General features: G+C 49.2%; 9 protein-coding genes across 9 annotated transcripts; 8 read left to right on the forward strand and 1 right to left on the reverse strand.

Annotated features, from left to right (window-relative positions):
* Positions 1-649: 649 nt before the first annotated feature.
* Positions 650-1,870, forward strand: BO83DRAFT_323089 (aldo/keto reductase; the record flags this gene model as incomplete). The annotated part of the gene is made up of 4 exons (XM_025527918.1): positions 650-681; positions 747-897; positions 954-1,310; positions 1,364-1,870. The coding sequence occupies 4 exons, from the start codon at positions 650-652 to the stop codon at positions 1,868-1,870; spliced, it is 1,047 nt and encodes a 348-aa protein (XP_025383588.1).
* A 698-nt stretch (positions 1,871-2,568) lies between these two features.
* Positions 2,569-4,799, reverse strand: BO83DRAFT_149176 (uncharacterized protein). The gene is made up of 2 exons (XM_025526228.1): positions 2,698-4,799; positions 2,569-2,639 (listed from the first exon to the last, which is right to left on the reverse strand). The coding sequence occupies exon 1, from the start codon at positions 4,545-4,547 to the stop codon at positions 2,787-2,789; it is 1,761 nt and encodes a 586-aa protein (XP_025383589.1). The 5' UTR covers positions 4,548-4,799; the 3' UTR covers positions 2,569-2,639; positions 2,698-2,786.
* On the forward strand, positions 4,633-5,836 carry BO83DRAFT_402809 (uncharacterized protein; the record flags this gene model as incomplete). Its single annotated transcript, XM_025533564.1, has 5 exons — positions 4,633-4,712; positions 4,765-4,832; positions 4,986-5,111; positions 5,478-5,526; positions 5,728-5,836. 5 exons carry the CDS (start codon positions 4,633-4,635, stop codon positions 5,834-5,836), a joined length of 432 nt encoding a protein of 143 aa, XP_025383590.1.
* A 409-nt stretch (positions 5,837-6,245) lies between these two features.
* BO83DRAFT_382286 (uncharacterized protein) lies at positions 6,246-6,660 on the forward strand (the record flags this gene model as incomplete). Its single annotated transcript, XM_025532196.1, has 1 exon — positions 6,246-6,660. A coding segment is annotated over one exon (383 nt), but the record flags the coding sequence as incomplete, so codon positions are not given.
* Positions 6,661-8,544: 1,884 nt separating this feature from the next.
* Positions 8,545-10,674, forward strand: BO83DRAFT_347086 (DUF409 domain protein). Its single transcript, XM_025528804.1, has 3 exons — positions 8,545-9,089; positions 9,158-9,776; positions 9,832-10,674. The coding sequence occupies exons 1-3, from the start codon at positions 8,738-8,740 to the stop codon at positions 10,268-10,270; spliced, it is 1,410 nt and encodes a 469-aa protein (XP_025383592.1). The 5' UTR covers positions 8,545-8,737; the 3' UTR covers positions 10,271-10,674.
* Positions 10,675-10,700: 26 nt separating this feature from the next.
* On the forward strand, positions 10,701-17,346 carry BO83DRAFT_370019 (proteasome activator BLM10). Its single transcript, XM_025529885.1, has 4 exons — positions 10,701-10,974; positions 11,052-11,552; positions 11,610-17,007; positions 17,076-17,346. Exons 2-4 carry the CDS (start codon positions 11,122-11,124, stop codon positions 17,136-17,138), a joined length of 5,892 nt encoding a protein of 1,963 aa, XP_025383593.1. The 5' UTR covers positions 10,701-10,974; positions 11,052-11,121; the 3' UTR covers positions 17,139-17,346.
* Positions 17,347-17,560: 214 nt separating this feature from the next.
* Positions 17,561-20,715, forward strand: BO83DRAFT_420729 (H(+)-transporting V0 sector ATPase subunit a). The gene is made up of 4 exons (XM_025534947.1): positions 17,561-17,846; positions 17,922-18,000; positions 18,064-19,529; positions 19,581-20,715. The coding sequence occupies exons 1-4, from the start codon at positions 17,721-17,723 to the stop codon at positions 20,460-20,462; spliced, it is 2,553 nt and encodes an 850-aa protein (XP_025383594.1). The 5' UTR covers positions 17,561-17,720; the 3' UTR covers positions 20,463-20,715.
* A 1,341-nt stretch (positions 20,716-22,056) lies between these two features.
* On the forward strand, positions 22,057-23,707 carry BO83DRAFT_382289 (HNH endonuclease signature motif containing protein). The gene has a single exon (XM_025532197.1). The coding sequence runs from the start codon at positions 22,280-22,282 to the stop codon at positions 23,420-23,422; it is 1,143 nt and encodes a 380-aa protein (XP_025383595.1). The 5' UTR covers positions 22,057-22,279; the 3' UTR covers positions 23,423-23,707.
* Positions 23,708-24,398: 691 nt separating this feature from the next.
* Positions 24,399-26,874, forward strand: BO83DRAFT_411646 (uncharacterized protein; the record flags this gene model as incomplete). Its single annotated transcript, XM_025534329.1, has 6 exons — positions 24,399-24,774; positions 25,204-25,374; positions 25,499-25,525; positions 25,663-25,802; positions 25,854-26,174; positions 26,386-26,874. The coding sequence occupies 6 exons, from the start codon at positions 24,399-24,401 to the stop codon at positions 26,872-26,874; spliced, it is 1,524 nt and encodes a 507-aa protein (XP_025383596.1).
* Positions 26,875-27,062: the final 188 nt, after the last annotated feature.

Below are 27,062 nucleotides of genomic sequence, written 5' to 3' on the forward strand. Positions count from 1 at the left end.
AGAAGCGAAGCCAAACAAGCAAAGATGTGGATCACGGGATTCCCCTCCTTGGTTACCCCTCCTTCCCTTTTCGAAAAAGTCATATAATTGTTCCCCTTCGACTTCCAGTCTGCTGTGTATTCTATGCTAAATGCTCCCTATTCTCTTCAATAGACACACCGGCACTATATGGAGTACCATGAAAAATGGATGATCTTCATAATGAACCCCGCATAAGCTTCCCGAACCTCTGGACCGATGGGTCCAGAGCAGCTCAACCCGAGAAAAGGTTGTCGGTAACTCATCGGCTCTGGCAACTCATCGCTTCGCACTTTCGGCAGTTCGGTGGGGAGCTTAATAATGGCGTCAACCAGCTTGCTCTGGGTTAACTATGCTTCGGCAACACAACTGAACTGGCTAGCTAGCTCGTCCCTTACTTTGGATTTCACTTAGTGATAGCTGCGAAGTATTGATAAGCTGCTTGCAGTCCCGTCAAGATACTCAATTTCCTCGTACATTCTTCTACAACACTTAACTCCAGCAATTGGTCCCTTGTAACTTCATTTGTGGGTGACTCCCACATCTCATAACCTTCCCGCATCTTTCCGCATGCTTGTGGAGGTAACATCATAGCTAACCATGGCGTTGCAGTTATTTGATTTCATCCACCATGGCTGCCAACAATGAGATGGAATACGTCCGGTATGTCTCCCGGTTGCGATACTCGCCCTGTACATACTGACCTAGCTAACAAATTGACATGTAAGCCTGGGAAATTCGGGACTGAAGATATCTAAAATCATTCTGGGCGCCATGTCCTATGGTGCCAAGCAGTGGCAAGATTGGGTACTCGACGAGGAGGAGGCTCTTCCTTTGATTGAGCATGCCTACAAGCGTGGGATCAACACTTGGGATACGGTACATTCAAGCCTCTACCTTTCTATTACCCTGACATAGTGTTAACTAGCTTCCAGGCTGACGTCTACTCCCACGGCCGCTCCGAGGAAATCATTGGCAAAGCCCTGAAGAAGTTCTCTATTCCCCGTAACCGTGTTGTCATCCTCACCAAGTGCTACTTCGGTGTGGACGACCAAGGTAACTTCCCTCCGATTTCTGCTTCCGGTGTTAACGACGGTGGTTTCGTAAACCGTGTTGGCCTGTCCCGCAAACACATCTTCGACGCCGTTGATGCCAGTGTCGAGAGAATGGGAACATACATCGACGTGCTGCAGATCCACCGGCTGGATCGTGATACCCCCCGTGAGGAAATCATGCGGGCTCTCAACGACGTAGTTGAAAGTGGCAAGGTCCGATACATCGGAGCCAGCACGGTACGTCTATTTTCTCCTTCTTCCTCCAGCGACACATGCTCACGCCTATCAAGATGGCTGCATGGGAATTCCAGACTCTCCAGAACATCGCCGCCCGCAATGGCTGGCACCAGTTCATCTCCATGCAAAACTACCACAACCTGATCGCCAGAGAAGAGGAGCGCGAGATGATCCCATACTGCCGTGACACAGGCGTGGGCCTGATCCCCTGGTCACCCATGGCTCGTGGCGTGCTGACCCGCCCCTGGGGCTCTCGCTCTACTGTTCGTGAAGCAACAGACGGGGCACTCAAGTTCCTCATCCGCAGCCGCGAGACAGAATCCGACAAGGCTATCGTCGATCGTGTCGAAGAGATCGCGAAGAAGAAGGGTGTCAGTATGGCCCAGGTGGCCATCGCTTGGTCGCTGAGCCATCCCAATGAGAACCCTATTCTTGGACTCAACAGCAAGGAGCGCATTGACGAGGCTGTGGCCGGTACCAAGGTCAAGTTGACCGATGAGGAAATCAAGTACCTGGAGGAGCCTTACATCCCTAAGGCTATCACTGCTCTGGAGCGGTAAAGAATAATTTGGATACGATGATCATCTATACAAACAGAATGTCATTCTATACTTCTCTAAATTCGTATTGTTCAGTCACTTAAATCAGCTCTAATATGACATTCAGCTACTGTTGACAGAAATGACAAACAAACTCGTCGTCTTCATTCAAGCGCTTGAGTAATATATCAGCGATCGACAGGATTGGTGAACAAGCCTTGTGCCCCCTCTGTTAGGCTGATCGCTCACAGCTATAAAACCCACTAACCAATCGTACTAGGTGCTCTGCAGATGATCCTTCGGAAACTAATCCCACTACGTTCCTACTAGCTGGAAGGTACTTTTCTCTATTACGTGTGTATACTACAGATTCAACGAAGTCGTGCTCTGTGTGCCAGATGTATGTATTTTTCAAGATATTTGTACCTACTCTACAAAATACCCATTTCAAGAAGTACCTGTATGTTTCCCGAAGCAATCAATGCTGCGGACCTTGGTTTGTACATATGCACAGACAGGAAGGTGATGCTGATGGCAATGCCAGAATAGAGAATCAGTAAGGAAGGAGATAAGAATGTTATAAAAAGGAGCGCTATCAGATATATGTCGTGGTATTCATATCGCTGGTAAGTTCAGAAGAGCCGAGAGATGATGATGTGCGGAGACAAGTCTCATGCAAGGTTGGGAAGTGGGAGAGAAATGCCAGACACCCAGTGCGATGAGGAGTAACGGTAGCTTTGGCCTCACAACATGAGGCCCTGCCATCCGCTTGCATACAATACAACCGCAGCTCCAGGCTTTCGTGTCACTATTGTAGTGTCTTGGATGAAATTGAGAGGTGTGCTCACCTCTGCAAGAGGGAGATAAAAAGAGAAGACAACTGTGCAGAGCAAAAGAACATTGAATGTGGTATGTGATTTTAAGCTCCAGGCTTGGCTCAATGATGATGTCCGGTTTTGCGGATGATATAATCGAAGAGGTTGCTAATCCGATGCCGACGCTTTCCCTTACTCGGTGCCGAGTCTACGGGAGAGTCAATGCCTTTGTCGCGAAAGGTATCGGCTTGGCGTGACTGGTTGTTATCGAATCCCTTGGATCGGTCTATCGTTTGATCAGGGAAAGCCGTTGTCTTGAAATCTTGGACGTCGGATTTTCTGTGGGACCATAACCTGCGACTTTTGGAGTCCTGTCGGGCAGGTGTGGCATCGACAGCTTGGTCCTGTCTCTGTTCACGAGGACTGGAGAGTGTACTGTGTCGGTTAAGACGACCGTTGCTACCCGAAACACGTCGGTTAGTCCGCTCGATAAAAGCCGCACCAGTTGAGTTGGATCGTCTCGATAAGCTTCCAAAGGTCGTAGATCGTTCGGACATCGTAGATTGTGAAGGGACATAGCTGGACGTCGAGAGACGATGTCTTCGGCCATTCAACGGGGGAACATCATCGTGGCCATCTTCCCTCTCGGTTCTGTCAGTCTCGCTTCGAATTGCAGTTGGCGAGCTGTGTCTCGACGGACACATTGTCTTGGAATTGATTGCCAAGGCCGAGTCGTCGTAAGTGAAGTTGTGAGACCAGCCTTCCCTAAAAGCTACCCATATGCTGGTGATAATGATCAGCATGCGGAGGTCACTGTCGGTTTTCAGAACCTTCCGATCCAACGGGTCATCCATTTCGGAGTAGTCGCTCAACACGGACATGGCGGAGGTTGGTGAGCCAGCAATACCCGGTGTTGTCGGAATTGAGTACTCATCATACACCTCGAGGTAATTGCGTGTCATCGTACCAACAACAGGGTGACGACGAGTGCTGGGATTGATCACGCTGAACGTAAACCGCTTGCTCTCCTCTTGCGGGAAGCCCGGGGGCGCCGACACGCGACGATTCTTCCCACCTCTCAGAACCCACCGCAGTATCTGGATACCATCATCCGTGTTGGCCACGAATTCGTAGGAGCCATTGGCAAGAGGCGTGGCCTCCCAAACTGGCCCATGGTTCAAACAAATCTCCGCCTTTCCTTTAGATAAAGCGTCATCCCTAAAGAGCTGACATATCGTTGCGACCACCTCACGTTGTTCTCCGCCTTCATCATCGGAGCTTAAAGACCTGTCTCCATTATCGCCCGGCGCCCGCTCATAGAGGTCACTAGTTACGACAATGAGGTCATTGGGGCCTAGTCCTTTTTTACCGCGGAATATCGTCGGAAACTTGCGAGCTAGAGGCGGCAGAAACACAGTGGAGGGGAGCACATCCAAAAGTGGCAGAGGTCGTGGGGTTTGCGACACACGTTGAAGCTGCAGGAGAAGCTTAGGCCGGAGCTTTAATCGCCTATGGCGTGCGTGGGCCGCGGGATGCGCTAGCTGGTATGACGTTTTAGGGCGCGACGATTGTTTCCGAACTGATTGCGAACGGGCGATCCTTGATGGAGCTAGGACTGGGGTGACTGTCGAACGCTCGTCATCGCTCGAGGATAGTGTATCAATAGTAACTTTCCGCGACATTGTACGCTGCGTCATTTCGGGTTCCGTGGGTTTGCGCCCGTTGTAGATGCTGCCTAGTCCCCACGATGGCAGGGAAGCGAATGAGATTGCCGGGGACGAATGACGCGTCGGGCTAGGGATCTGGGTTTCCGATGGTAACCCGGGGTACTCGTTTTCGTGAGCTGCTGCCGCATCCGCTGTCAAGCCAAGGTTGAATAGCATTATTTCTGGGGATGCGACAATGTCTGTTTAATTTTCCCCGATCAACATTGACGGCGAAGATCAGTGGCAGTGACGGGGATTAACTATGATAACAGTGACGGGGGTGGCTGTGGCTGACAGAATACGTCAGCCTAAGCCGATCCAGCTAGTTAACAAGTTGCCGTCGTTTGCTGTTTTGTAACCTCGTTGTGCCAGAGGAATATGCTGAATAATTCAGAGAAATGGAAGGCAAGAGAACAAAGACAATAAAAAGTCCCGGGTCAGGGAAAGATGGTGGCGGTAGTAGTAAGAGAGGATATGACGAGAAGACAAGGAAGGGGGAGGATGGATGGAGGGTGGATGTAAAGTAAGTATAGTAAGTAGTAGATAGACTGAGCGTGACCTGCACGGCAACTATCAACCCCTCCACCTAAAATAAGGCTGAAGCTGCAGATGTAGATTTATCGAAAGAGGGGATTGAGGTCAGCGCAGGAGGCAAACCGGATAGATGGATGAATAGGGAAGTTCAGATGTCGTACGACGTGGTCATTGGAGTAGAAAAGAGCAAAGAGTGGGCGGAAGTATGTAAGGGAGGCCGGACAGTGTGGGTTAGGGGGTCCAGAAGCGCCTTAATATTTGAGACTTTCAGATGAGTGAGGAAAAAAAAAAGGAATACGAATCGCATGTCAGACTCAGATGGGATCGATGGATCATCGATTAGAGGGGGCGAAAAAGATGGCGGTCAAGATCCCACCATGAATTTCGTGGGTAAATAGTCATAAATAAGAATCATCCATCATGCTTCTTGAGCTGAACTAAATAAATGGGGGAGGGTCAATGTGGAAAAAGGAAAAAAAAAACTAGAAAATAAAAATAAGTGTAAAAAAAGGAAAAGCAAAAATTACAGTAAGAGGAACCCACATGGAACCAGAAGTGACAATGACGGTTTAGTGGTCACATTTGGTCAAGATCCCGCTGGGGGGCTGTTCTTCCCCTTTAGGTAGTGTCTTCTTTGCGTGTCTGGTCTGCGTATACTACTATTACTACTACGTATCCTTACGCCCTCACAGCGATGGGGTTTTCTGCTGGGCTGTCCATCAGGACCATCGGCAGGTCTTCCCCCCGATCTACGGTTAAGAGCCAGTCAGCCAAGCCAAAGCGCGAGAAATTACAAAATAATGTTTCTACTTTCTAGGAACAGGCTGGGTCGTCTGGTCTCGTTGCATGAACTGGGTCCTGGCCATCCATGGCCAGCAGCTCGCATCCATGGCCCCAAGCAGCTAGCCGACGATCCTCTCTCTCGGAACTAACCAGACGCCGACACTAACATTTCTTCATTGGATGGCAACCCCCATCGGCGGTTTATTGGCTGCATCGTAATTATCTCGTATTGCTTGGCCCGTATCAAATCAGTGAGGATGATTACTACAGCACAGTAAGTGCAAAGTATGAACTCTGCCCTGCAGAATTAATAGATTCGTTAATTAATAAATTGTTCCTATTATTATAACGAAGATCATCCTAATGCTTCCATGGAGCAGGACTATTTAGCATTTACTGTACTACAGTCAAGAATGGGAGATTAATAGCTTGACCGACCCGTTGACCGACGATAATAGCGTTTCGGAGCATCGGAGCTGAAATATGCAATCGAGATTAGGTAATAGACAGGAAGAAACCATGCCGCTGCTATGCATACATACTTTCTGCTTGAGCATGTTATGTATGCCCTGTGGTGTAATCAGCAATACCCACCCTCATACATGCTTTACCTTACTTACCTCAGACTACGTCCTTACCAGGCACAAACAAGTTTGAGTATCCTAGTTCAGTCAGGCTCTAGTATCTTAGTTGTCCTTTGCCGCGATGCTATGTCAATATATTTCGGGGAGAGCAACACAACCTCCATCGTGGTGTCCCCGCGGACCTCGGGCTTTGGACATTTGCTGCAACGGAACCGGAAGCTCCGACTTGCCGATAAGGTCCGCACCGTGCCATGGGACCGGATGTCGGATTTAAGAGGCGAGCAAGCAAAAAAGAGTTTGGATCGCTGGGTCTGCAAAATTGAGGCAGACTCGGCGCTGACTCAGTGCCACTGGTGACGGAGACCAGCGTAAGGCTGAATTAGGACTAAAGCACAGTAATCACACTCGTCCTCCTTTCACCTACTAAATAGTCTAGCTAGAAAAGGTAGATCGGATCGTTGGTGCCATGAGACTTTACTTTCTGCCCCCTTGCCCAACACTGCAGTGCCAAATATACTATCTTCTGACCTAGTGTCTGATAACCATCTAAGCCTTGTCCAGCTAAGCTTACTTTTCGTATTAATTGATCCTGAGACTACTTGGCAGTGTCAAATGCCTTCCTGAAATGCCTCGTTGTCTCCCCAAGGGAATCCGACCGAATGACTCCCTGGGTCGGGCTTGGCATTACGATCTAGCAAACGAGGTTCTGGTTCTGGCGGGGACAGATGGCAAACTTTTCTCTCTAGTCCTGTAACGTTTCCATCGCGGACCCTCCTATCTTGCATGAGAAAATAAAAGTCGCTAGCTGCTGAGGGCGAGGCTGAGAACGGCATAGTTATGGAGAAAGTTTAGCTGGTCAGCTGCCTTCTCGGCTTAATCGTACGAAAATCTATTGGAACTAATATTTTTTGAAAGAACACAGGCGTCCCGCGGCAAGGTACTACAGTGATGAAGTTGGTGACAAAGAAACGCACGGCTGTCCTTTCCAACTTCAGGGGCACCGCATGATTTATCGACTACTACGGTACATTGAACTGAGGCCCGGGCGACCTCGAAGTAAGAAAGGGGAAGACACCACTTTAGATGCCACCCGGGGCAATGCTGAATGGAGTACATGATGGATACTTTGTTCGTCCGTTCAGCTGAGCCTAATTAGTAAAACCACAACTAGCTATACCCACCACTACATACCAGTAAGTAGGTGCCAGGGTGCCCTGTATCAAGCGCTCCTCGCAGAACAATGGCACTATGTTCGTTGTTGCACTACTCTGGACGTACATACTTTGACGAGTACTGGTAGTCTATAGTATAGGATTCAACGTAGCGACTCGGAGCTAGCAGCGGCATTCATAATTCAGTGCAAGAATACCATAACGTTCTGGAACTGGCATAGCCGGTTCTTCCTTTTCCAAGTCACCCCCAAACCTCGATAATGAGTAGGCGGGTTTAACTCGATCCAATGTAGCTAATCATCTTAATGAATTTCCTACTAGCGCTTGTCGGCGTCTAGGTTTGTCTTGTCGCCGTTGGCACGATGGCGCTAGGATGTTCTCTTCAACGCCGACGGGGATGGTCTTACCTAATTCCTACCATACCGAAGGCTTCGGGCATTCTCCGTCATGTGAACCTGCAGCAGATTTGAATAAGGATTACTGGAACTGAAGCAGTCGGGCTCCATCAGTTCCGAGCGCGCCGTAGGGCTGACCTGCCCGCGGATTCGGCGGGATGATCCAAGGATGAATGACCTGGTCACCCAATCCAGAACACTCGATGGCTACTGGACCCTGTCAACTGACTGTTCTGATTAATACTACCTGAGCAGGTAACTAAAGACTTCGCCAATGCGGAGAGGCAAACTGGTCTGACATCATCATCATCATCATCATTATCATCATCCCTTTCAACTAGTTATGATGTATCTCTAGAGTGTAGGATGATCATACTCAGGCTAAACAACTAGATTTTTTGTACTAATAGTAAAGCAGTTAGATCGAATGAAATATTTATTGCTATCAAATGAAAACTCTTCTTCAGAGCAGTGTAACAATCGACCGGGTTTCCACAACACTTGCCACTAAGTACTTTCTGGTATGGAAGAGTCAAACCGAACATTTGGTCCCCTCACCGTCCACAAATATTACGTAGTTGTGCATCGGTGGATGCTGAATAAGAAGGATTTATGCGTGCCGAGGATTCCGACCGATCAAATCCACAGTCCGTCATCCCGTCTGGTGAGCTTCGACGCGTCTTGCCTTCTTCAGATCCCCTTTAGCTTTACCTCGGTTTCTTTGCCATGATTATGTCGGGCTGATCAAAAAATCCCTCTTCAATCTATGGTGAACGGGCGAATGGGATCCTCCTGGGCGACCAATTATCGTTTTTGACAATCATCTTACGATGTTTGCAAATCTGGTAGCTACACAGTACTATTGAAAATTACACACCTAAGCACTCTGCCTGGTGACCATGAGCTCCTCCGTGAGCTCTCCAGCGACGAGTCGCCCGAGTCTTCTAAATCCCCGCCAGCCCATCAAGGCGTTAACGGTAGCTTTCTGTCTCTGGAAGGCTCTAGTATATCTGGTCATCATCAGTTGCCCTGGCCTTGGCTACGACACTTCCACAAGCCATCTCTACCATAGCCACAGTCGCCCTGATGTCACCTCAGAAGACATCACTTATGCGCACCTTCCCATCCCGCTCAAGTTCGTCCGCTGGGATTCCATTTACTTCTTGCATATCGCCGAAAATGGCTACCTCTTTGAGCAAGAGTGGGCGTTCGGCTACGGGTACACTAGAGTCCTTGCCTATATTGCCACTGGTAGATCTACCTGTCTTCCTCATCGAAAGTGTATTGCTGTGTTATTCGGGCACTAATTGTGGATGTAGCATTGCACCGATTAATCGGCCCTAGTGGAGCAGCCAGGACCGCTGTCGTGGCGACTGCTTTGTCTCATGTTGCCCATTATCTCGCAGTCTTAGCCTTGTATAGACTCTCTGTCAACGTATTCGGCCGTGACACGGCCACCCAGAGACTAATCTGCTTTCTTTCGGCATTTCTGCACATCATTTGTCCTGCAGGAGCATTTCTTTCCGCGCCCTATGGGGAGTCTTTGTTTTCTTTGCTCAACATTACAGGGTTCTATGTCTACTCGTCCTCGTTCCTCGATAACAAGGCGGGGAAGCGTCTCTCCGGCGACGTGAAACTGTTTGTAGCTGCGATCCTGTTCTCAGCAGCCACTGCAGTTCGCAGTAATGGGATTTTAAGTGGTATTCTATATGCTTATGATGCTCTCTTGCAGCTTCGGCGGGTTTGGTGCCAAAGGTTATCCATCGATGCCTGTGCCCATCTCTCCGTTATCATCATCAGTGGCTGTGTCATTGCTCTGGGACTTGTCGTTCCCCAAACTGTGGCCTATACCACATACTGTGTGGACGCCGATGTGTCACGCCCTTGGTGTCAATGGCTTGTCCCCAGTATCTATCGCTGGGTTCAAGGACATTACTGGTACGTTAGGATAGTTGACTAGCACCGCAGAACGCACTACTAACTTGAATAACAGGAATGTAGGATTTCTTCGGTATTGGACCGTGTCCAATATCCCACTTTTCTTGCTGGCAATGCCGATGCTGGCCATACTTAGCCGGTCGTCGCTATGGGCACTGGATGTGGCAGTGCCCTTCATCTTTCCGAGAGCTTTGAGCGGAGTGGACCAAGCGTCGTCGTCAGCCACGACAGCCTCCCTGCTTCTCCGGCTAGCTGTACCACAAGGATTGCTTGCGGTAATGGCTTTGACCTCTTACCATGTTCAGATAATCAACAGGATATCTTCAGGGTATCCACTATGGTACTGGTATCTCGTATATTTGGTGTCGGGCAACTGGGGGCAAACCCGACCTTCCCTACAAGCCAGCCGCACCTTTACTGTGGCTGTGCGGGGCATGGTCGCCTATGCACTGATCCAGGCCATTCTGTTCGGGTCTTTCCTCCCGCCCGCCTGATCCAATCGCAAGTCTACAACAGGGTATATGAAGGATAATATAACTCATCATATAAGAAAGTACCATTACCTGTTCAAGTTACCCCCCTTTTTCCCCGGTCAAAGGGTCTCTCATGTAATCACGTGTGGCGAACCATTTAGAAATGGCCTCGAACATCGAGTCTCACATCCTATATACCTCATTTCAAGACTGCTATTGCCCACAAATTTGTAGGATGTAAATTCCACTTACTGGCGAACGAATTCATCTCCAAAGAAAGTCAATCTCAATCTCAGTATATACCATAGGTAGGACTTGCCTCGGGGCGGCGCAAACCACTCGGTGGTTGTTCTGGAGACGGGGCCCAATTAGGCTGCGGCCGTTACGTTACGTGGAATTATGTCATCACCGATCCTACAAAACTGAGCCAGATTCACTTGACGGACACCTCCACCGTCGGATTGCTACGTCTGAGCTCAAGTTTATCTCAACCCCGAGCGTAATTTTGTGCAAGAAAGCTTTCCTGGCCAAATTCGCATCTCCTACAAGTGATACCTGACACCTTACTTGGGGTCTTCCATCCTGTGCAGTCTGGCGCCTCTGACATTCCTGGTCGCCTCGTTAGCCAAGTCTTAGTAAATCGCCTATGCGAAGACTGATAGCAGATCACTGTTTGGGCATCGATATCTGCAGCTTAGAATTTGCTTCCAACCTTCATGTTTAAGGTGCGACTTTCGTCCATTGTCACATACACCATTTCAGTCGGTCAGGATACAGCTAGCTAACACACCGCGGTCCGCAGAGTCCCCCCGAACCTCCTCCCACGTTCCCAACCTCTGTACCCCAGTAATCGCCGGACTGATCGCTCGACGATGGATCAATCAGGTCCTAAGGCCATTCTCACATCCGATAACTTCCAAAATGTTCACGAATTATCGCGAGCTACCTCTCCCGGAGGTGAGCCTGTCGCCTTAAACGGAGAGGGCGAGCCCAAGGCACGGGTCCGGCCTCGTACATACCCATACTTCAAATACCTACCATACACGCCGGAAGACGAATCGGAAAGGCAGCGCAACCTGCGAGAGATTCTAAAGCAGCTGTATATCGCGGTGGAGGCTGGTGACTTCAGTCCCGGTGCAGTGCACTGGACACGAGAGCTCAGAGGATGGCTGTCGCTCAAGTTTGATCCGACTCGAAGCGAGCGGATCAATCTTGTCAAGCTGTACTATGAGCTGTCACTCGCTCCTGGAATCGACCCTAATGTTTCAGAGCGGTTCGCAAGCATGTTCATGCTCCTTACTAAGTCAGTGCGCCCGCTACTTTCGTCGCTCGAAGGCCTCGGAACTAACTTTGGCTACAGGCGCAAGCATTATCTCAGACCAGTTAAAGATTTAACACTAGATTGGAGACCGCTATACAGAGAATTGAAGTCATTCGTTCTACCGACGGAGTCTGGGCTTGTGCATTCAACTAACTTGAAGCGCAATGTAAAGACATTGACAAAGCTCTGCGCCTTCGTTCAATTGTATATCGACCCATGTGAGCTGCCAGCCATGCTGGAAGAATTCCTTCCCCATTACACTACGTCCTTCTCGGAAGGCGCCTTTGTCGTCGTTGGGTTGATCAATCTCCTTCTTCCTACTTCTCCCCCGCCCGAGTCCAGAGAGGATCTTCTTCCGCATCATTACCTCCCTACTCATTTCCATCTCTGGTCGCTTGTGAGCCGTTCGAAGACATTTGACATTACCTACCTTGATTATCTGTCTCGTCTAGCTCGAGATTCATTGCCTGCTGGCAATATACCCTTCTCAGAGTATGGCTTGTTCACCAAGGAACAGTCATCGCTCATCTTCACGGCTATCCTCCGGCTACTGGAAATTCCGGTCGGGCAGTCCACATCGCCTTACAGCGCTCTTGTGGACATCTCTTCCGGACTGGGAATAATGCTGGATCGGGACACTCGGAAGCACCCTGTTGCTCATCACATTGCTCGATGGATTGTGATGTCACTCTCGCCCGCTTGCCTTGAAGCCGAGGAATCAGTACTTACTCAGCTTGAGGGCCTTATACAAGCTGTAGAGACCTTCTTCCATCCTTCCAATTCCGGTAGTTGGACCAAGACCTTGTCCCAGTTGGTGTACTATCTAGCCGACTTTTTCGTCATGCGCTGGAACCGTGAGCAGAGTGGGGAGATGGATATACCAGAAGAGCGGAGGCTGACTGAGCCTTTGAAGCGCCGTTTCGTGCTTTGTTTACGCGACGTCATTTTCATGGGTATCTATGCCAAAAGTGGTACCGCAATGAGCTTTTCTCTGTCTACCCTACAGAGTCTGGCATTTTTGGAGCCTCATCTGATCCTTCCAGGAGCTCTGCAGCGGATTTACCCGTCACTTCAAGGTCTTGTAGAGGTTCATCGCACTACCTCTTCGCTCCGTGCTCTGCAGGTCCTCTCGCGCATTATCTCGAGGACGAAGGGCTACCGCTGCCATATGACCACTTTACTGGGCCTTGCACTACCGGGCGTCGATGCTAATGACCTCGAGAAGTCTCTGCATGCATTGTCCTTTATCCAGTCCGCATGCTATAACATACCTATGGCAGATCTGACGAGAGAGGGGGATGATGTAAATTGTAACATGCTCGCAATGCAATGGATTACCGGCGAGATGGAACGCATGGAAGAGCAAGGCGTCGAGGTGCAGCTGAATTACGACACCGAGCTGGACGATGAGACGGAAGAAATGATACTACGGTCCTCTACGTGCGGGTTTGGGGACTTTATTGTATCGTTCTTGGGTCGTGTTTTCACCCTCCTAGAGAACCTGCCGGACGTGACCCGAGTCCGAAATGGTTCCCCTGAAGAGAACATCGTGAATACTCTTCCCGCCACCTTCATGCCATTACTCTCGTCCCTCTCCCCGGAGTACTACGATATTGCGCTTTCGAAGGTCGTTGACTTCGTGTCGAACCATGTTATCCACCAAGCTCGGGATGCAATGGCCTTCATCTGTAACTCTGTGTGCAAAGTCAGCCCTGCGAAGGCTTTGAAACGCTTCATTCCCGTGTTGACACAGGCTATCCGTACTGAAATCGATGATAATGGCGCAGGATCCACTAGGACAACGGGCACAGATGTCCTTCCTCGCGACCGTGGCCTGGTATGGAACGTTAGCATGCTGAGCATGTGTGTCGTCCATGTCGGAGATGCAGTTCTCGCACATAAGAAAGAACTCTTCGACATAGCTGTGTACATGCAGCAGAAGTGTAGGGGAATACCGACGGTTCATATCTCCAATTTCATTCACCATCTCCTTCTCAACCTGACGGGAACATATACATCGGACTACTCATTGTATGAGCCTGATGTGGTTGCCAAGGGAATACAGCCTGATCTGTGGAGCTACCGACAGGATCCTTGTAAACTGAGCGTAAAGTGGCATATTCCAAAGCGTGAAGAGCTCGAATTTGCCGTTGAGCTCTTCCAGAACCAGGCGCAGTCTGCTCTCAAGCAGCTGACGGCACTGACCACCGAGACTTCCAGCGTCAAGCGTGATGGAAGTGGAAAAGACTGGTCAGACGAGGTAACCAGAAATCTGGTCCTGCTACGACTTATCCTTTCGGGTATCTCTGTGCTCTTCGATCCGAAGGCAGCATCAACAACAACTGTCAACAGTTCTACCACATCCTCCAATGATGTGGAGATGGCAGATGCCAAACAAGATTCGCACACCGTTGACGATGAAGATGCCGACTCGGCCCTAGACAGCTCTGATGAAGCGGCTGTCCGGGAATCTTTCTCCTACCCAACAAATTATCCACTGCGTGAGACGGACCAGATGTACACTACGATTCACGAGATCCGAGAGAAGGCAGGCTGGGTCCTCCACGATGTCCACAGATTCCTCTCTGATAAGCAGGAGGATGATGTGCCCTGCTTTGCAGCCCTCTACTCAGCTTACCGGTCTTGGTTTGTGGACGTGGGTATTGAGAGATCCGCCCATGTCCTTGACAGAGTAACACGTCTCCTTGCGGCCGACATTCACCCTTATAAGATGAGCGGTATTCGTAAAGACTACCCTCGTCCTCTGCTCGTACGCAGGGCGAATGTGTACCATCTGCAGCGCTTGAGACACAATGCAGCGCCTCGTCGTCGGTCCAAGCTGGATGAGATTCTGCTATTAGACATTGCCGAGTCCTGCGTTTCTCTTTATACCGAAACGCGGCGCAATGCTCAAAGTGCGGGCGAATCGGCCCTCAAGGCTGTCTGGGGTTCCCGGCTGCTTGTAATCCCTCCTCTTCTCAAAGCTCTCCAAAAGGGCATCAGGGAGAATGATCACGCACGGATCAAAGGAGCGTTGTTCTCTCTGTTGCTCGGCAGCGTCGCCAAGACAGTCGGTCGTCACTGGAAATTTGCGCCCACTTTGGTCCGAACCTTCATAGACGCAAGTGCCGTCGACAAACCGTCTGTCCAGAGGATCTGCTCTAGCGCAGTGTTCCAGATCATGGATTATGGTCGTTCCATGGAAAGAATGGCCATCTTGGACCGCGACATCGTTGAGGCTATCGCTCCACAGGAGAACGTTTCAGATGAGATCACGCAGAAACGGGAGACAATCAACAACAAGCGTGTGCTTATCGAGAAAAAGAAGGCTGACCTGTCAGAAGAGCTTGTCAACCTTGCCCGGGTTTCCCACTGGAAGGTGGCCAGCCGCGCGGCTACTATTGTTATTACAATGGGCCTCAGGTTCGATTATGTTGCAAGCGAGAACCTCATAGACCTGGTGACTCACGGCTCAATTGACGACCACCCCGGTCTAAGGGGTATGTATTCCCAAGCGCTCATCGCATTGTTCACGATGATAGATGTGCGGGCAATTTGCAGCCATGATTACAAGAACTACATTTTGGGACATCAACATTTCCCTTCCAAAATCAAGGTTTCCACCAAGCGGTACGAAGAAGGGTGGACCAAAGAATATCTTTCGAGTTTTGGCAATCCCGAAGCGGAGTACTACGTTGACCATGATTTCCCTGGTTGGCTGGTGTGGGCAGATAGCATGCCTGCCTACAAATCGAATGTGGCACGGGATATCGAATACGACGAAGTGGAGTGGAAGGTTCGCGCCTATATGGGTAAACTGTTCGACCGAAGCTGGTTCTCCAAGTTCTTCATGTACTTGAAACAAGAGCCGCGAGATCCTTCGGCGGATAAATTCCGTATGCCCTGCGCTATGATGCTTCTCTACGCATTTGAATTGATGCTTCGAGATGGTCTCACAGCAGCCACTTTCCAGGACATTCAGGAGGAAATCCAGCTTGTGTTTGAAGATGGCAGCGACAAACATCAACATAGGGCTACCGCTGAGATTCTTGGCGCTCTGGTGAGCTCTGTGGCAGATACAAGTGTCGAGAAGCGCACAATGGTCTGGGAATATGCTTTCCCTATTGTCCAGAAGATTTTCACTGATGGCTTGACTCCCGAGAACTCTGGCTACTGGACGACTTTCCTCCATATGATTCTCCAGTGCCGGGATCCTCGACGAGCCTGGCCATTGGTTGACTGGCTTGCTAGTTTCCGGCTGGACATGGGTACAAATGCCGCTTTTAAGGAAAGCTCCAAGATCAATCTGCTACACCAGTCTATCATCGATGCTGGGTGGCACTTCCAACTTGAGAAGCCGATTATTAAGGATTTCCTGGCCCACCTTGATCATCCTTACAAGGGCGTTCGCGAAGCGATGGGTCAGACGATCGCGACGATATTCCGCACCAGATACCACGAGTCCTATGCTGATCTCAAACGTCTACTATCAGCCCAAGAGTCAGCATCATCGGTGGGTACCTATCCTTACCTTCCGACTGAAGAATTCACAAAGATGGTCCATGAGGTGTTTGGCCGCATTGAGAAATGGCGCCATGAGAGGACTCCTGGCCAACAAGCGCCCTCATCCTACACATCGGGCTGCAAGACAGTTCTTCTGTGGCTCGATTCGACTCTTTCGTCTCACGAGTGCACGCAACTGGTCCCCTTCTTCCCGGATCTGTTCACGGGGCAACTCTTGCACATGATGGATGTCAAGGAGGACCCAGAGCTGCAGTCCTTGGCATACCACGTCTTCCGTCATCTGCCCAACATTCCGTATCCGGCTGAAGACAATTCTGGATTCATCAAAACCCTCATCCACATTGGACAGACCTCTCCCTCGTGGCATCAACGCCTGCGAGTCATGATTAATATCCAAATTATATATTTCCGTCGCCTCTTCTTGCTCTCCAGCGGTGATCGAGACAAACTGTTCGAGTGTGTCGCGAGCATGTTGGAAGATCCTCAGCACGAAGTGAGAGTGGGTGCATCGGCCACATTGTCCGGTATGATCCGTTGCTCGCCTGTGTCTCTCCGGCAGGAGATGGTCAACCGACTCAGAGAACGTTTCACCAAGATATTGGTGGAGAATCCCCTTCCGAAGAAACCTAAGGGATTCCGCTCTGGCCTATCGACTCCGGTCTCCTCAGGGGCTGGTACACCGACCCCTGAACATACTCGACTCATCTTAGTCAGGCACGGTGCTGTTCTGGGTCTCGGGGCGCTCATCCAAGCGTTCCCATACAACAGTCCGCCCCCGAGCTGGATGCCGGAGGCGCTGACGACACTTAGTGTTCGTGCTGCCAGTGATCCAGGCATTGTTGGTTCTAGCGTCAAGTCTATCATCAGTGAATTCAAGAAGACAAGGCAAGATACTTGGCATATTGATGCAAAGGTAAGTTTCAACTACCATACAGGAGTGATCAAGCCCAGGGGCATCAATTCACTAACTTGTTTCTATAGGCCTTCACGCCGGATCAGCTTGAGGATCTTTCTGGAGTTCTTTGGAAGAGCTATTTCGCATAATGCGCAAATGAGGGACAATAACCATACATGGGTGGAAGAGCTTGTTATACATTCTTCTTTTCACACGACACGTTCAAGATTTGCATATCGTTTTAGGCTTGTCTGGGTTACAGTCATTGAGTGGATACGGGAGCTGGCCAGCATTGGGTAGTATACGTAGGGACTTAGCATATTAAAATCCACAAGACATCTATTGTTTGATACCTTGTATATCTGCATCTCCTGCTGTCGCCTGTTCGCATGGACATTCCTAACACTAGCATTTCACAAAGTGGATATGGTATAGTAGTACGTGGTGGTGGTGTTGTTGCAGATGGAGGCCAAGTTTAGTCAGCCGGCGTGAGCAACATCACGTGCCGGAAAGCAGCCACGCGGCTCGGCGGCCATCGAACCGCATCATCAATCGAACTCCAGGGGCGCAGGATAGCTTCAAGTCCTCCCTTACGGTTAATCCTTTGCCAGTTCGGCTTTGGAAGTCTATCTTTATCCCACAGCAAGTTATTCAATCTCTGGTTCTAGCGCTCCTGCGCGTTTTTGTCCCTGTGGTGTAGAAGAACTGCTCAAGGCAGTCTTGCTTTCACCATGGCTCCAAGGGACACCTTGTTCCGCTCGTCGGAGATGAGCTTGACCCAGCTCTACATCGCCAACGAGATCGGAAGAGAGGTAGTCAGTGCTTTGGGAGAGCTCGGTCAGGTTCAATTTAGAGATGTGAGTCTGTTGCTTGGAATTCTTAGTTGACATGCTCGAACGAATCCAGCTGATATATGTTGCGTCTGTTTCTAGCTTAACCCCGACACCAATGCGTTCCAGCGTACCTTTACGAAGGAGATTCGTCGTTTGGACAATGTGGAGAGACAGCTGCGTATGTTCTGCAATTAGCGATAAGGTTTCTATGAACCTCGATCTAATCCGTCTCGCACACCAGGCTACTTCCATGCCCAGATGGACAAGGCAAGCATCCCCATGAGATCTTCGTCTGAATTCTCCGACACACTGGCTGCTCCTTTGGCCTCCGAAATCGACGAGCTCGCCGAGCGTAGCGAAAGCCTCGAACAACGGATCGCTTCGCTGAACGATAGCTATGAGACCCTGAAGAAACGTGAGGTGGAGTTGACTGAGTGGCGCTGGGTGCTGAGGGAAGCTGGTGGTTTCTTTGATCGCGCTCACAGCCATACGGAGGAAATCCGCCAATCTTTCGACAACGACGAAGCCCCTCTTCTCCGTGATGTCGAACAGCAGGGCCGCGGCCCCAACGGCGATGCGCAGGGCCAGCAGTCTTTCCTGGAGATGAACATTGGATTTGTGGCTGGTGTGATTCCGCGGGACAGGATTGGTGCCTTCGAGCGCATCTTGTGGCGTACTCTGCGTGGTAACCTCTACATGAACCAATCGGAGATCCCCGAGGCCATCATCGACCCGACGACCAACGAGGAGTCCCACAAGAACGTTTTCGTCATCTTTGCTCACGGAAAGAGCATCATCGCTAAGATCCGAAAGATCTCCGAGTCGCTTGGGGCCTCTCTTTACAATGTCGATGAGAACAGTGAGCTGAGACGGGATCAGATTCATGAGGTCAATACCCGCCTGGGTGATGTTGGCAATGTCCTGCGTAACACCAAGAACACCCTCGACGCGGAGCTCACGCAGATTGCCCGCTCTCTTGCCGCTTGGATGATCATTGTCAAGAAGGAAAAGGCTGTGTATGATACATTGAACAAGTTCTCCTACGATCAGGCGAGAAAGACTCTTATCGCGGAAGCATGGTGTCCGACCAATTCGCTGGGCTTGATCAAGTCGACATTGCAGGACGTCAACGACCGCGCTGGGTTGAGTGTGCCTACCATCGTTAATCAAATCCGGACCAACAAGACCCCACCAACCTATATGCGGACGAACAAGTTCACTCAAGCTTTCCAGACTATCGTCGACGCCTACGGTATCTCGAAGTATTCTGAAGCCAACCCCGGATTGTACACCATCGTCACATTCCCCTTCCTTTTCGCTGTCATGTTCGGTGATTTTGGCCACGGTGCCTTGATGACCATGGCTGCCGCCGCTATGATCTTCTGGGAACGCAAGCTGGCGAAGACCAAGCTGGATGAGCTGACTTACATGGCTTTCTACGGTCGTTACATCATGCTTATGATGGGTCTCTTTTCTATGTACACCGGTCTTCTCTACAACGATATCTTCTCCAAGTCCTTCACGGTCTTCCCCAGTCAGTGGCAGTGGCCCGACGATATCAAGCAAGGACAGACCGTCGAGGCATCGTTGAAGACTGGTTATCGCTTTCCTTTCGGTCTGGACTGGAACTGGCACGAAGCCGAGAACTCTCTTCTCTTCACCAACAGTCTGAAGATGAAGATGAGTATCTGTCTCGGTTGGGCACACGTAAGAGACTTGACCAAATTTTAATTAAACCATTGTTAACCTTGTTCACAGATGACCTACGCTCTCTGCTTGCAATACGTCAACGCTCGGCACTTCAAGTCGAAGGTTGATGTTATTGGTAACTTCATTCCCGGAATGATCTTCTTCCAGTCCATCTTCGGTTACCTTGTTCTTACCATCATCTACAAGTGGTCCGTTGATTGGAACGCTCGAGGCCAATCTCCTCCCGGACTTCTCAACATGCTTATCTTCATGTTCCTCTCTCCGGGAACTGTCGAGGAGCAACTTTACCCCGGTCAGGCAAGCGTCCAGGTTCTTCTCTTGCTTCTTGCTGTCATCCAGGTGCCCATCATGCTCTTCTTCAAGCCATTCTATCTTCGTTGGGAGCACAACCGTGCCCGCGCTCTTGGATACCGTGGCCTTGGCGAGCCATCCCGGATCAGTGCGTTGGAAGATGATGCCGATGGCGGTCGCGACAGCATGGCTAGCGACGGTGAAGGTGTCGCCATGATTGCCCAGGATCTCGGTGACGAAGAGCACGAGGAGTTCGACTTCGGCGAGATCATGATCCACCAGGTCATCCACACTATTGAATTCTGTCTGAACTGTATCTCCCACACCGCCTCCTACCTGCGTCTGTGGGCTCTGTCTCTGGCCCACCAGCAGCTCTCTATCGTGCTGTGGGACATGACCATTGGCGGCGCTTTCGAACAAGAGTCTTCCACCATGCGGGTCATCATGATCGTTGTCACCTTCTACCTCTGGTTCACCTTGACCATCGCCATTCTCTGTGTCATGGAGGGTACCAGTGCCATGCTTCACTCCCTCCGTCTCCACTGGGTCGAAGCCATGAGCAAACATTTCATGGGTGACGGTATACCTTTCACCCCGTTCAGTTTCCAGACCCTCCTCGAAGAGGATCCTGTTGATTAGTCTTTCTTTTTCTGACTGCATGCGTTGCATTTTCCTTTACTTTCACACTTTTGGATCAAGATGTCACATTAGTACATTCCCTGAGGGAATTCGATCGAATCTAGATATTCATGGCGTCTTGTCCTTCTATCCGTGTCTTTCTTTTGGCTGTGCTACTAGATGATCGGAAATATATATGTCAATTGTATACACAGAAAGAAGTCGTGAAGAGCCATGCCCAGACCGCAAACAGCAATTAAACAATCCTTCAGCGCCTCGTCGTGTACTAACCTTACATTTGTAGCGTATGTTTTTTTCTTTCAATTGCTCAAATGAATACCATGTCCAACTATGGAATCTTTGCCGAGTTCGCTGCAGTGTAGGGATTCGAGGAAGGAAATTCATTATCCCACCAATCAAGGGTATGCTTTAGCACACTCGCTTTAGCATCTATTGAGTGGTTGAACTAATTATCATTTACTTGACTTCAATATCTTGTAAAAGTATAATGTCTAGTAATAAACCGAAAAAGGGTATTTAGCCACTGCTCTACATAGTATCATGCTCGTAAGTACTTGTTGCAGCCGGGATATATACTAAAGTATTCATCTTCAGTTACTCTTGTCATTCCAAATCTCCACTTCCAATCTTCTATAGTTAATACATATGTTATATGAATTTGATTACATAATTCAATACTCCCAGATAACTCATTCCAATAGAAAGTCCTACGCACCGAAAACCTGACCTAAAACTAACAACCCCAGCGTCACAGCCCCAGTCGTCAAACCACCACCAGACATCACAGCCATCCTCCCTGCCCCAGATGTACATGTTTGTCTCCGTAGATACCATCATTCAATCAGCCCAACCCTAACCCAACCCAAACCACACAAACCCGTGAACAAAAGATGGAAGACCTCGTAACGCACACAAATCATCATACGCCCAAATACTCCCAATCCAACTAGTATAATTAAAAACTCCCCGTCAAATTATCATACTGGGTATAGCTACACTCCCAAGCAGCTTCACTCTAGTTATCTGACACCCTGTGCGCATTCTCACAGATGCATTTCAATGTGGATTTGGACGTGCTTTCTATAATGGCAGTGTAGTTTGTTCCGCAGGTGCCGTTGTCCAGGATTTGGCTTAGGTAGTCGGTGTAGCAGGGTCGGTAGCATGCGGAATAGTGGTTCATGTAGGCGTTCCAGGAGCAGGGGGTGAAGGACATTTTTTTTCTTCCTTTTTTTCTTTCTTTCTTTCTAGTTATGGGGGAGGATGATGAGTGTTGGCTTGGGTTTTGTTCAATTAGGAAGTAAATTGTATAGTATTTTTGAATTGCGATTTTGGGGAATTGGGTTGAAAGTGCAGTTATATACTTCAAGTGTGTTTCATTCACAGCTCACATCCCTTTCATGGTCAGCTCAGTTTCATTTCTATATTCACTTCTCTTCTCTTCCTCTTCTACCTCCACTACTCCTTCTCTTACTCTTTAACCTCCTACTTTGTTCCGGCTCTGGCGGCAGGAGCGCCTTCCTTACCTCCGGGAGAGCCACCCCATCTACTTCGACATCTACTTCGTTCCACTTGCATGTTTCTAGTTGTTTACTACTCCAATTTGAACCATTCGAATCGACCCGTTCTTTGCCCCATAAGCTTTCATATCTGCTTTACCGTTAGTGCGTTATTCAGTTCCCAAAAGTCTAAGTACTAATTACACCATCCCGACCTCATAATAGAAACATAACTCGCCGGCAAATTTCTCCGTGTCCACCTTATCCATCGTCCTGGATTTCTTCGCATATCCGAGATATTCGGCTTTTTACAGAGCAAAGATGGCTTCTATTGAGGCTGAGTTTACGGAGGAGAGAGCCATGTTGATCCAGCGCCTAATGAAATCCACCAACGTTCACTTAGTCGACAAGGCGAATCATGCCTTCATTTGGTTGTGTGATGTGGAGGTGCTGCGAGGAATGGTAAGGCATGCGGAGTCCGGAACGCCTAGCGCGAGCCAGGTGGCTTTGAGTCTTCGGGCGGGCCCACACGTCGTCAAACAGTTGAAGTCCTGGCTTGCCCGTCGTACAAGCAAAAGCGACACCGATGAAGCTGCCGACGTTGAACCGGCCACCCCGGCCACCCCGTCTACCCCCACACCCGCTACGGGAGAGTCCCCCCAACCCTCGCCTACCACACCTTCCAAGAGAAAGGCTAGCAAGTCGGAGTCCCCCTCGCCAACCAAAATTCCTCGTGTTACTAACCCTGGACTTCAACGGTCCAAAACTGCGGAAGATATAGCCAAAGCCCGAGATAACGGCCGTTGTGTTGTGACCCAGATGGGGGAGCCAGTCCAGATATGTCATATTTACCCACACTCAATGGGGGAAAAGACTGGGGGTGAGCGGGATGAGTTTTGGATGCTACTTCAGGCGTTCTGGCCCGTCAACAAGATTGAGCAATGGAAGAATGACATCTTTGGGCCCAAGGGCACAGAGATGCCCCAAAATCTCCTGTGTCTGTCGAATATCGTACATGATCTTTGGGGTAAAGCCCGGCTTGCCTTTGAACCCGTCGAAATGGCGGCGGACGGAACCTCCCTCACCATTCGCTTTTGGTGGTTACCGGGCACCAAGCTTCACGGGCGTGTGGCACTTTGTGTCCCTCCGTCTCTCCCTGCGTCGTTGAAGGCGAGCCCTTTAAATGCCAAATTATGGAATTGCGAAACTGACGCGCCCATATATTCTGGTGAAACCATAATTTTGACTACTACTGATCCTGTAGCCATGCCACTCCCTTCTTTTGAACTTCTGCATATGCAGTGGATGTTGACCCGTGTTGCTGCACTTTGCGGTGCAGCGGATGTGACAGACGAGGACCTGGAAGATGAAGACTTGGGAGATGAAGACTTGGAAGATGAAGACTTTCAGTCTGGGGGTGAGATGGCAAGCCCAATTCCTGAAGCATTGCCCCCACAGGCTTAGTTCTGTCCTGATCCACGAACGGATTATCCCGGGAGGTCTGAAGCAACTTTGGTACGAAAGTCCGAACTTGAAGACCATCTCTCCTTAGTGCTATATATTAGCCCCTCAATGGATACTTGCTTGCCACTAATTAAGGAGAATGCGAGAGTGCTTAAAGGTAGTATTGCTCTCCCTCGAAGGTTTAGGGGGCGCTGTGAATATAGTTTCAGCCGATATCGGACATTCCAAGTAAGAAGAACAGAACAGACGGATGTCCAAGATGTGTTGTAATCATCCTGCAATAATCCACCTGTAAATAGGAGCCTTAAAACCTTCTAGCTCATAACTGCTACCTGCCATTAGGATTGTATAGGTCAAGTCTGTCACATAGTCTATCTTAAGTCGACCTTATATGCTACTTGTTCTGTGAGTACATTACTATTGGTTTTTTATACAATGTCCCCTCCTATCAAAACCCGGATCACCTCGCTGCACAGCCTCGATTTCAGGTGCAAAACTATGATGCTAACAGGTGGCACTCCCTCGATTTCATGAAGTGAATCATGGTTCTCGGCGACCTAAGAATCAATAGTGTCTCGCAAACCACAATGTATCTACCATAGTAACACTTTTCGAAGCGGATCCCGCTAAATTAAATGGACCATATCTCGGAGAATAGAAAACTAGGGCATTCTTGCCAACTATAGGCCGATGCTAGCTGTTCTTCATCTAGGGATAGCCGAGCTCTACAGCCTTATATCTACACCTATGCATACATCAGTGCAGTATTTGACCGAGGATGATCCGGGCACTACCGGATCGGCATGTTCTTCAATCATAATAATATAAATTACTGCTGCTATTACGTAAATAATACCTGACTCAATGCCAATAATCCTACCAGAGCCCCTGCCGTAGACAATCTTGTTGCTGCTGATGTGCACTTTTCGGTTCCTAGAACCAACAGGTCAGCCTTTTGATTCGCATCCACATCGATATGCAAGAGAAGAAGAAGAAGAACAAGAAAAAGAAGATGGGGAAAAGGTGTTTCACCTCTTGCATACGCGCACAAATCATCGTAGCCCCAGATACTGCCAATCCAGTCGCTGTAGTTGAAATTCCCAGTCAAGTTATCGCACCGGGTATAACTACATTCCCAGGCGGCTTTACTCCAAGTATCAGATACGCCGTGTGCGTTCTCACAGATACACTTCAGAGTAGATTTGGAGGTACTAGCCGCGATAGTAGTGTAATTGGTACCGCAAGTCCCGTTGTCGAGGATTTGACTGAGATAACCCGAATAGCATGGCCTGAAGCAGGACCCATAATTGTCCATGTAGGCATCCCAGGAACAAGGAACGAAGGACATGGTGGTATGAGAAAAAATTCTCAGTAGCCCCTGATGGAGAGGAAGAGGAAAATAATGATGGGAAATGATAGTTCGGTCAGCGTGTAGGGGGTTTTTGTTGGAAAAGTTCGGGCTTGGTTTGATTCTGTCAACTTCTTCAAGTCCCGGACCAACCTTGTTTTATAACCGATCATATAACTAAATGACCAACACTTATTATTTACATTATTTACATCTTTTCCTCACCTTTTTTTTTTTTTTTTTTTTTTTTACTACCCGTCCGCTCCTCGTTGGACTAGACAAACCCTGGGTAGACCCTGCGCTGGCAGGAACAAAACCCTTAAAGGGGAAGATGGAGATTTTCTGGTGGACACATACTATGATAGTTCCTGACTAGTGTAGTTTTACTCTGTAGGATCTAATTCCCTGAGTAAGTTAGCTTCGCTCATATCAGGGTCATTCGGGTGGACCCCGGACTTATCCGATTGGTTGCCTAAGATTTGTTTCCTAGGCCGGGTTGTTATCCAATATCGTGAAATTAACAGCTGCACTTCAGAAGTTTTGGCACATCGGCTACGAGCTAAGGCTGGGCTTGGCGAAGCTTCGCTTGCGGACTATGGAAAAAGTCAAAGCGAGTAGAAGAGGCAGACGGATCAAAGGCCACTGTGAAGGGCATGGGTTTCTGCTGGTAGCTATCATCTGTACCTGACATCCTATTTCGAGACCGTGAGCTAATTGAGATGCACTAGTTCAGGACTCTAATATCGGGCCCCTCCGTCCATGATGTCCCTCATATCGGAAAAGACTAGATGACTGAAAACTTGAGGCCTACTACTAGTCCTAAACATTCGCGGGAACCAATCACATACTTTGTTTGACTGTATGATGATCACAATACTAACTTTGAGTGCAGCTTCTGAATGGGCCAATAGAATGTTCAAATCTACGGGCCAGACAACTCAATGTGACGTTTATCCTGATGGCCAGTGCGACTGCCCTTCAGGTTTCTGTTCCTATTATACCATCCCCTCTGAGTACTGGGCCGAATACGTTGTGGCGAACTTCCATGAATACATCACTGAATTCTGTTCCTTGTTCAATTAGGCGAATCAGAATCAGTCGCTGGGCATCAATACTATTGTCGGAGACTTCCCTGTCAAATCAGCAAGCACAGTACCCGATCTAGCGACTATATTCACCAATGTCGGCGGTGTACTGGGGATTGTCGGAAGCACTCTACCTCTGCTTGATGAAGAGACTGACACCGCTTCGAGCATGATGGGTGTTATGAGCGGGCTCTTTTCCACCGCTGGATCTGACATTTCCTCCAGCAGCGCGACCGATACCGAACCAATCACTCTGGAGAAGAAAGCTGAGGCTCTTTATAGCCTGATGTACACGGCTGTTCAGGATATCCTCATTGACGTCTTCGAAACCGGCAATATCTCCCTCCTCCTGGCCCTCGGACCTGCGAACTGGTGACTACTCCTTTGAAGTTGCCAATTTCTTCAATGGCCAATACATGTTCTTGCTCACTGGTGAACAAGCCAAATTCCTGGAGAGTACTTTGAACGCCCATCTTCAACAGTACCTTGTCGGCTCCGCATTGGTCTCGGCCAATTATTACGTTTTGAAGGGTGCCTACTCCACCAGTACCTGCTCCTCTATCACCAGCGGGAAGGTGATTGACGGTGCCTGTTATACTCTTCAATATCCTGGTGCAGGGTGGGAACTGGTCAAGCAGATCATGACAGATCCGATTAGCAGTGATGATCTGACCAAGCTGACGGATACCTATAATGTTGACCTTGAGAGTCTCTATACCGACTCATACACTTGCCAGAACACCACCGGTACATATGGGGGCACACTCGAGGTGAATATTCTGGAGTTCTCTTCGTCTCTTCCGACCTGCTTCTATAACCTTCCCGTCTTCACGGTCGAAACGTCTGAGGAGCCTAAGGTGAACAACTATCTATCTTCGTTATGCCTGGTGTACGAGCAGAACCTGACTGCTAAGACGGCCGAACTGGGTGTGACCTGGTTGCCGAGCAACCTGGCTGACATTTTTGTCAAGGACTTTTGTGAGTGCAATGCTGGTTCTAGAGAGTGCTCAGAGATCTAGAAGAAAAGGCACGAAGGGGGAGAAAAGGAGGGAACACTGTTCTCTTTTGATGGGAAGGGAGAAAAACTGATGTTGGAGTTTTGTTTTCGCCTGTGCACACGGGCGCATGTGATTGGTGGTAAAAAGTAATTCCTTTCAGCAAGTTATTAGTAGTAGTAGTAGTAGTAGTAGTAGTAGTAGTCGTCAAA

This window comes from Aspergillus eucalypticola (genome assembly GCF_003184535.1).
Source record: "Aspergillus eucalypticola CBS 122712 chromosome Unknown BO83scaffold_33, whole genome shotgun sequence".
Classification (NCBI taxonomy): Eukaryota; Fungi; Ascomycota; class Eurotiomycetes; order Eurotiales; family Aspergillaceae; genus Aspergillus; species Aspergillus eucalypticola.

Excerpts from the sequence above, each read along its gene's own strand:
- BO83DRAFT_370019 (XM_025529885.1), top strand. The coding sequence starts at position 11,122 with ATGGATCAATCAGGTCCTAAGGCCATTCTCACATCCGATAACTTCCAA. Across the intron at positions 11,553-11,609 it reads ATGTTCATGCTCCTTACTAA|GCGCAAGCATTATCTCAGAC; the intron begins GTCAGTGCGCCC and ends CTTTGGCTACAG. Across the intron at positions 17,008-17,075 it reads CTTGGCATATTGATGCAAAG|GCCTTCACGCCGGATCAGCT; the intron begins GTAAGTTTCAAC and ends TTGTTTCTATAG.
- BO83DRAFT_420729 (XM_025534947.1), top strand. The coding sequence starts at position 17,721 with ATGGCTCCAAGGGACACCTTGTTCCGCTCGTCGGAGATGAGCTTGACC. Across the intron at positions 17,847-17,921 it reads GTCAGGTTCAATTTAGAGAT|CTTAACCCCGACACCAATGC; the intron begins GTGAGTCTGTTG and ends GTCTGTTTCTAG. Across the intron at positions 18,001-18,063 it reads CAATGTGGAGAGACAGCTGC|GCTACTTCCATGCCCAGATG; the intron begins GTATGTTCTGCA and ends CTCGCACACCAG.
- BO83DRAFT_149176 (XM_025526228.1), bottom strand. The coding sequence starts at position 4,547 with ATGCTATTCAACCTTGGCTTGACAGCGGATGCGGCAGCAGCTCACGAA.
- BO83DRAFT_347086 (XM_025528804.1), top strand. The coding sequence starts at position 8,738 with ATGAGCTCCTCCGTGAGCTCTCCAGCGACGAGTCGCCCGAGTCTTCTA. Across the intron at positions 9,090-9,157 it reads CCTTGCCTATATTGCCACTG|CATTGCACCGATTAATCGGC; the intron begins GTAGATCTACCT and ends TTGTGGATGTAG. Across the intron at positions 9,777-9,831 it reads TGGGTTCAAGGACATTACTG|GAATGTAGGATTTCTTCGGT; the intron begins GTACGTTAGGAT and ends CTTGAATAACAG.
- BO83DRAFT_382289 (XM_025532197.1), top strand. The coding sequence starts at position 22,280 with ATGGCTTCTATTGAGGCTGAGTTTACGGAGGAGAGAGCCATGTTGATC.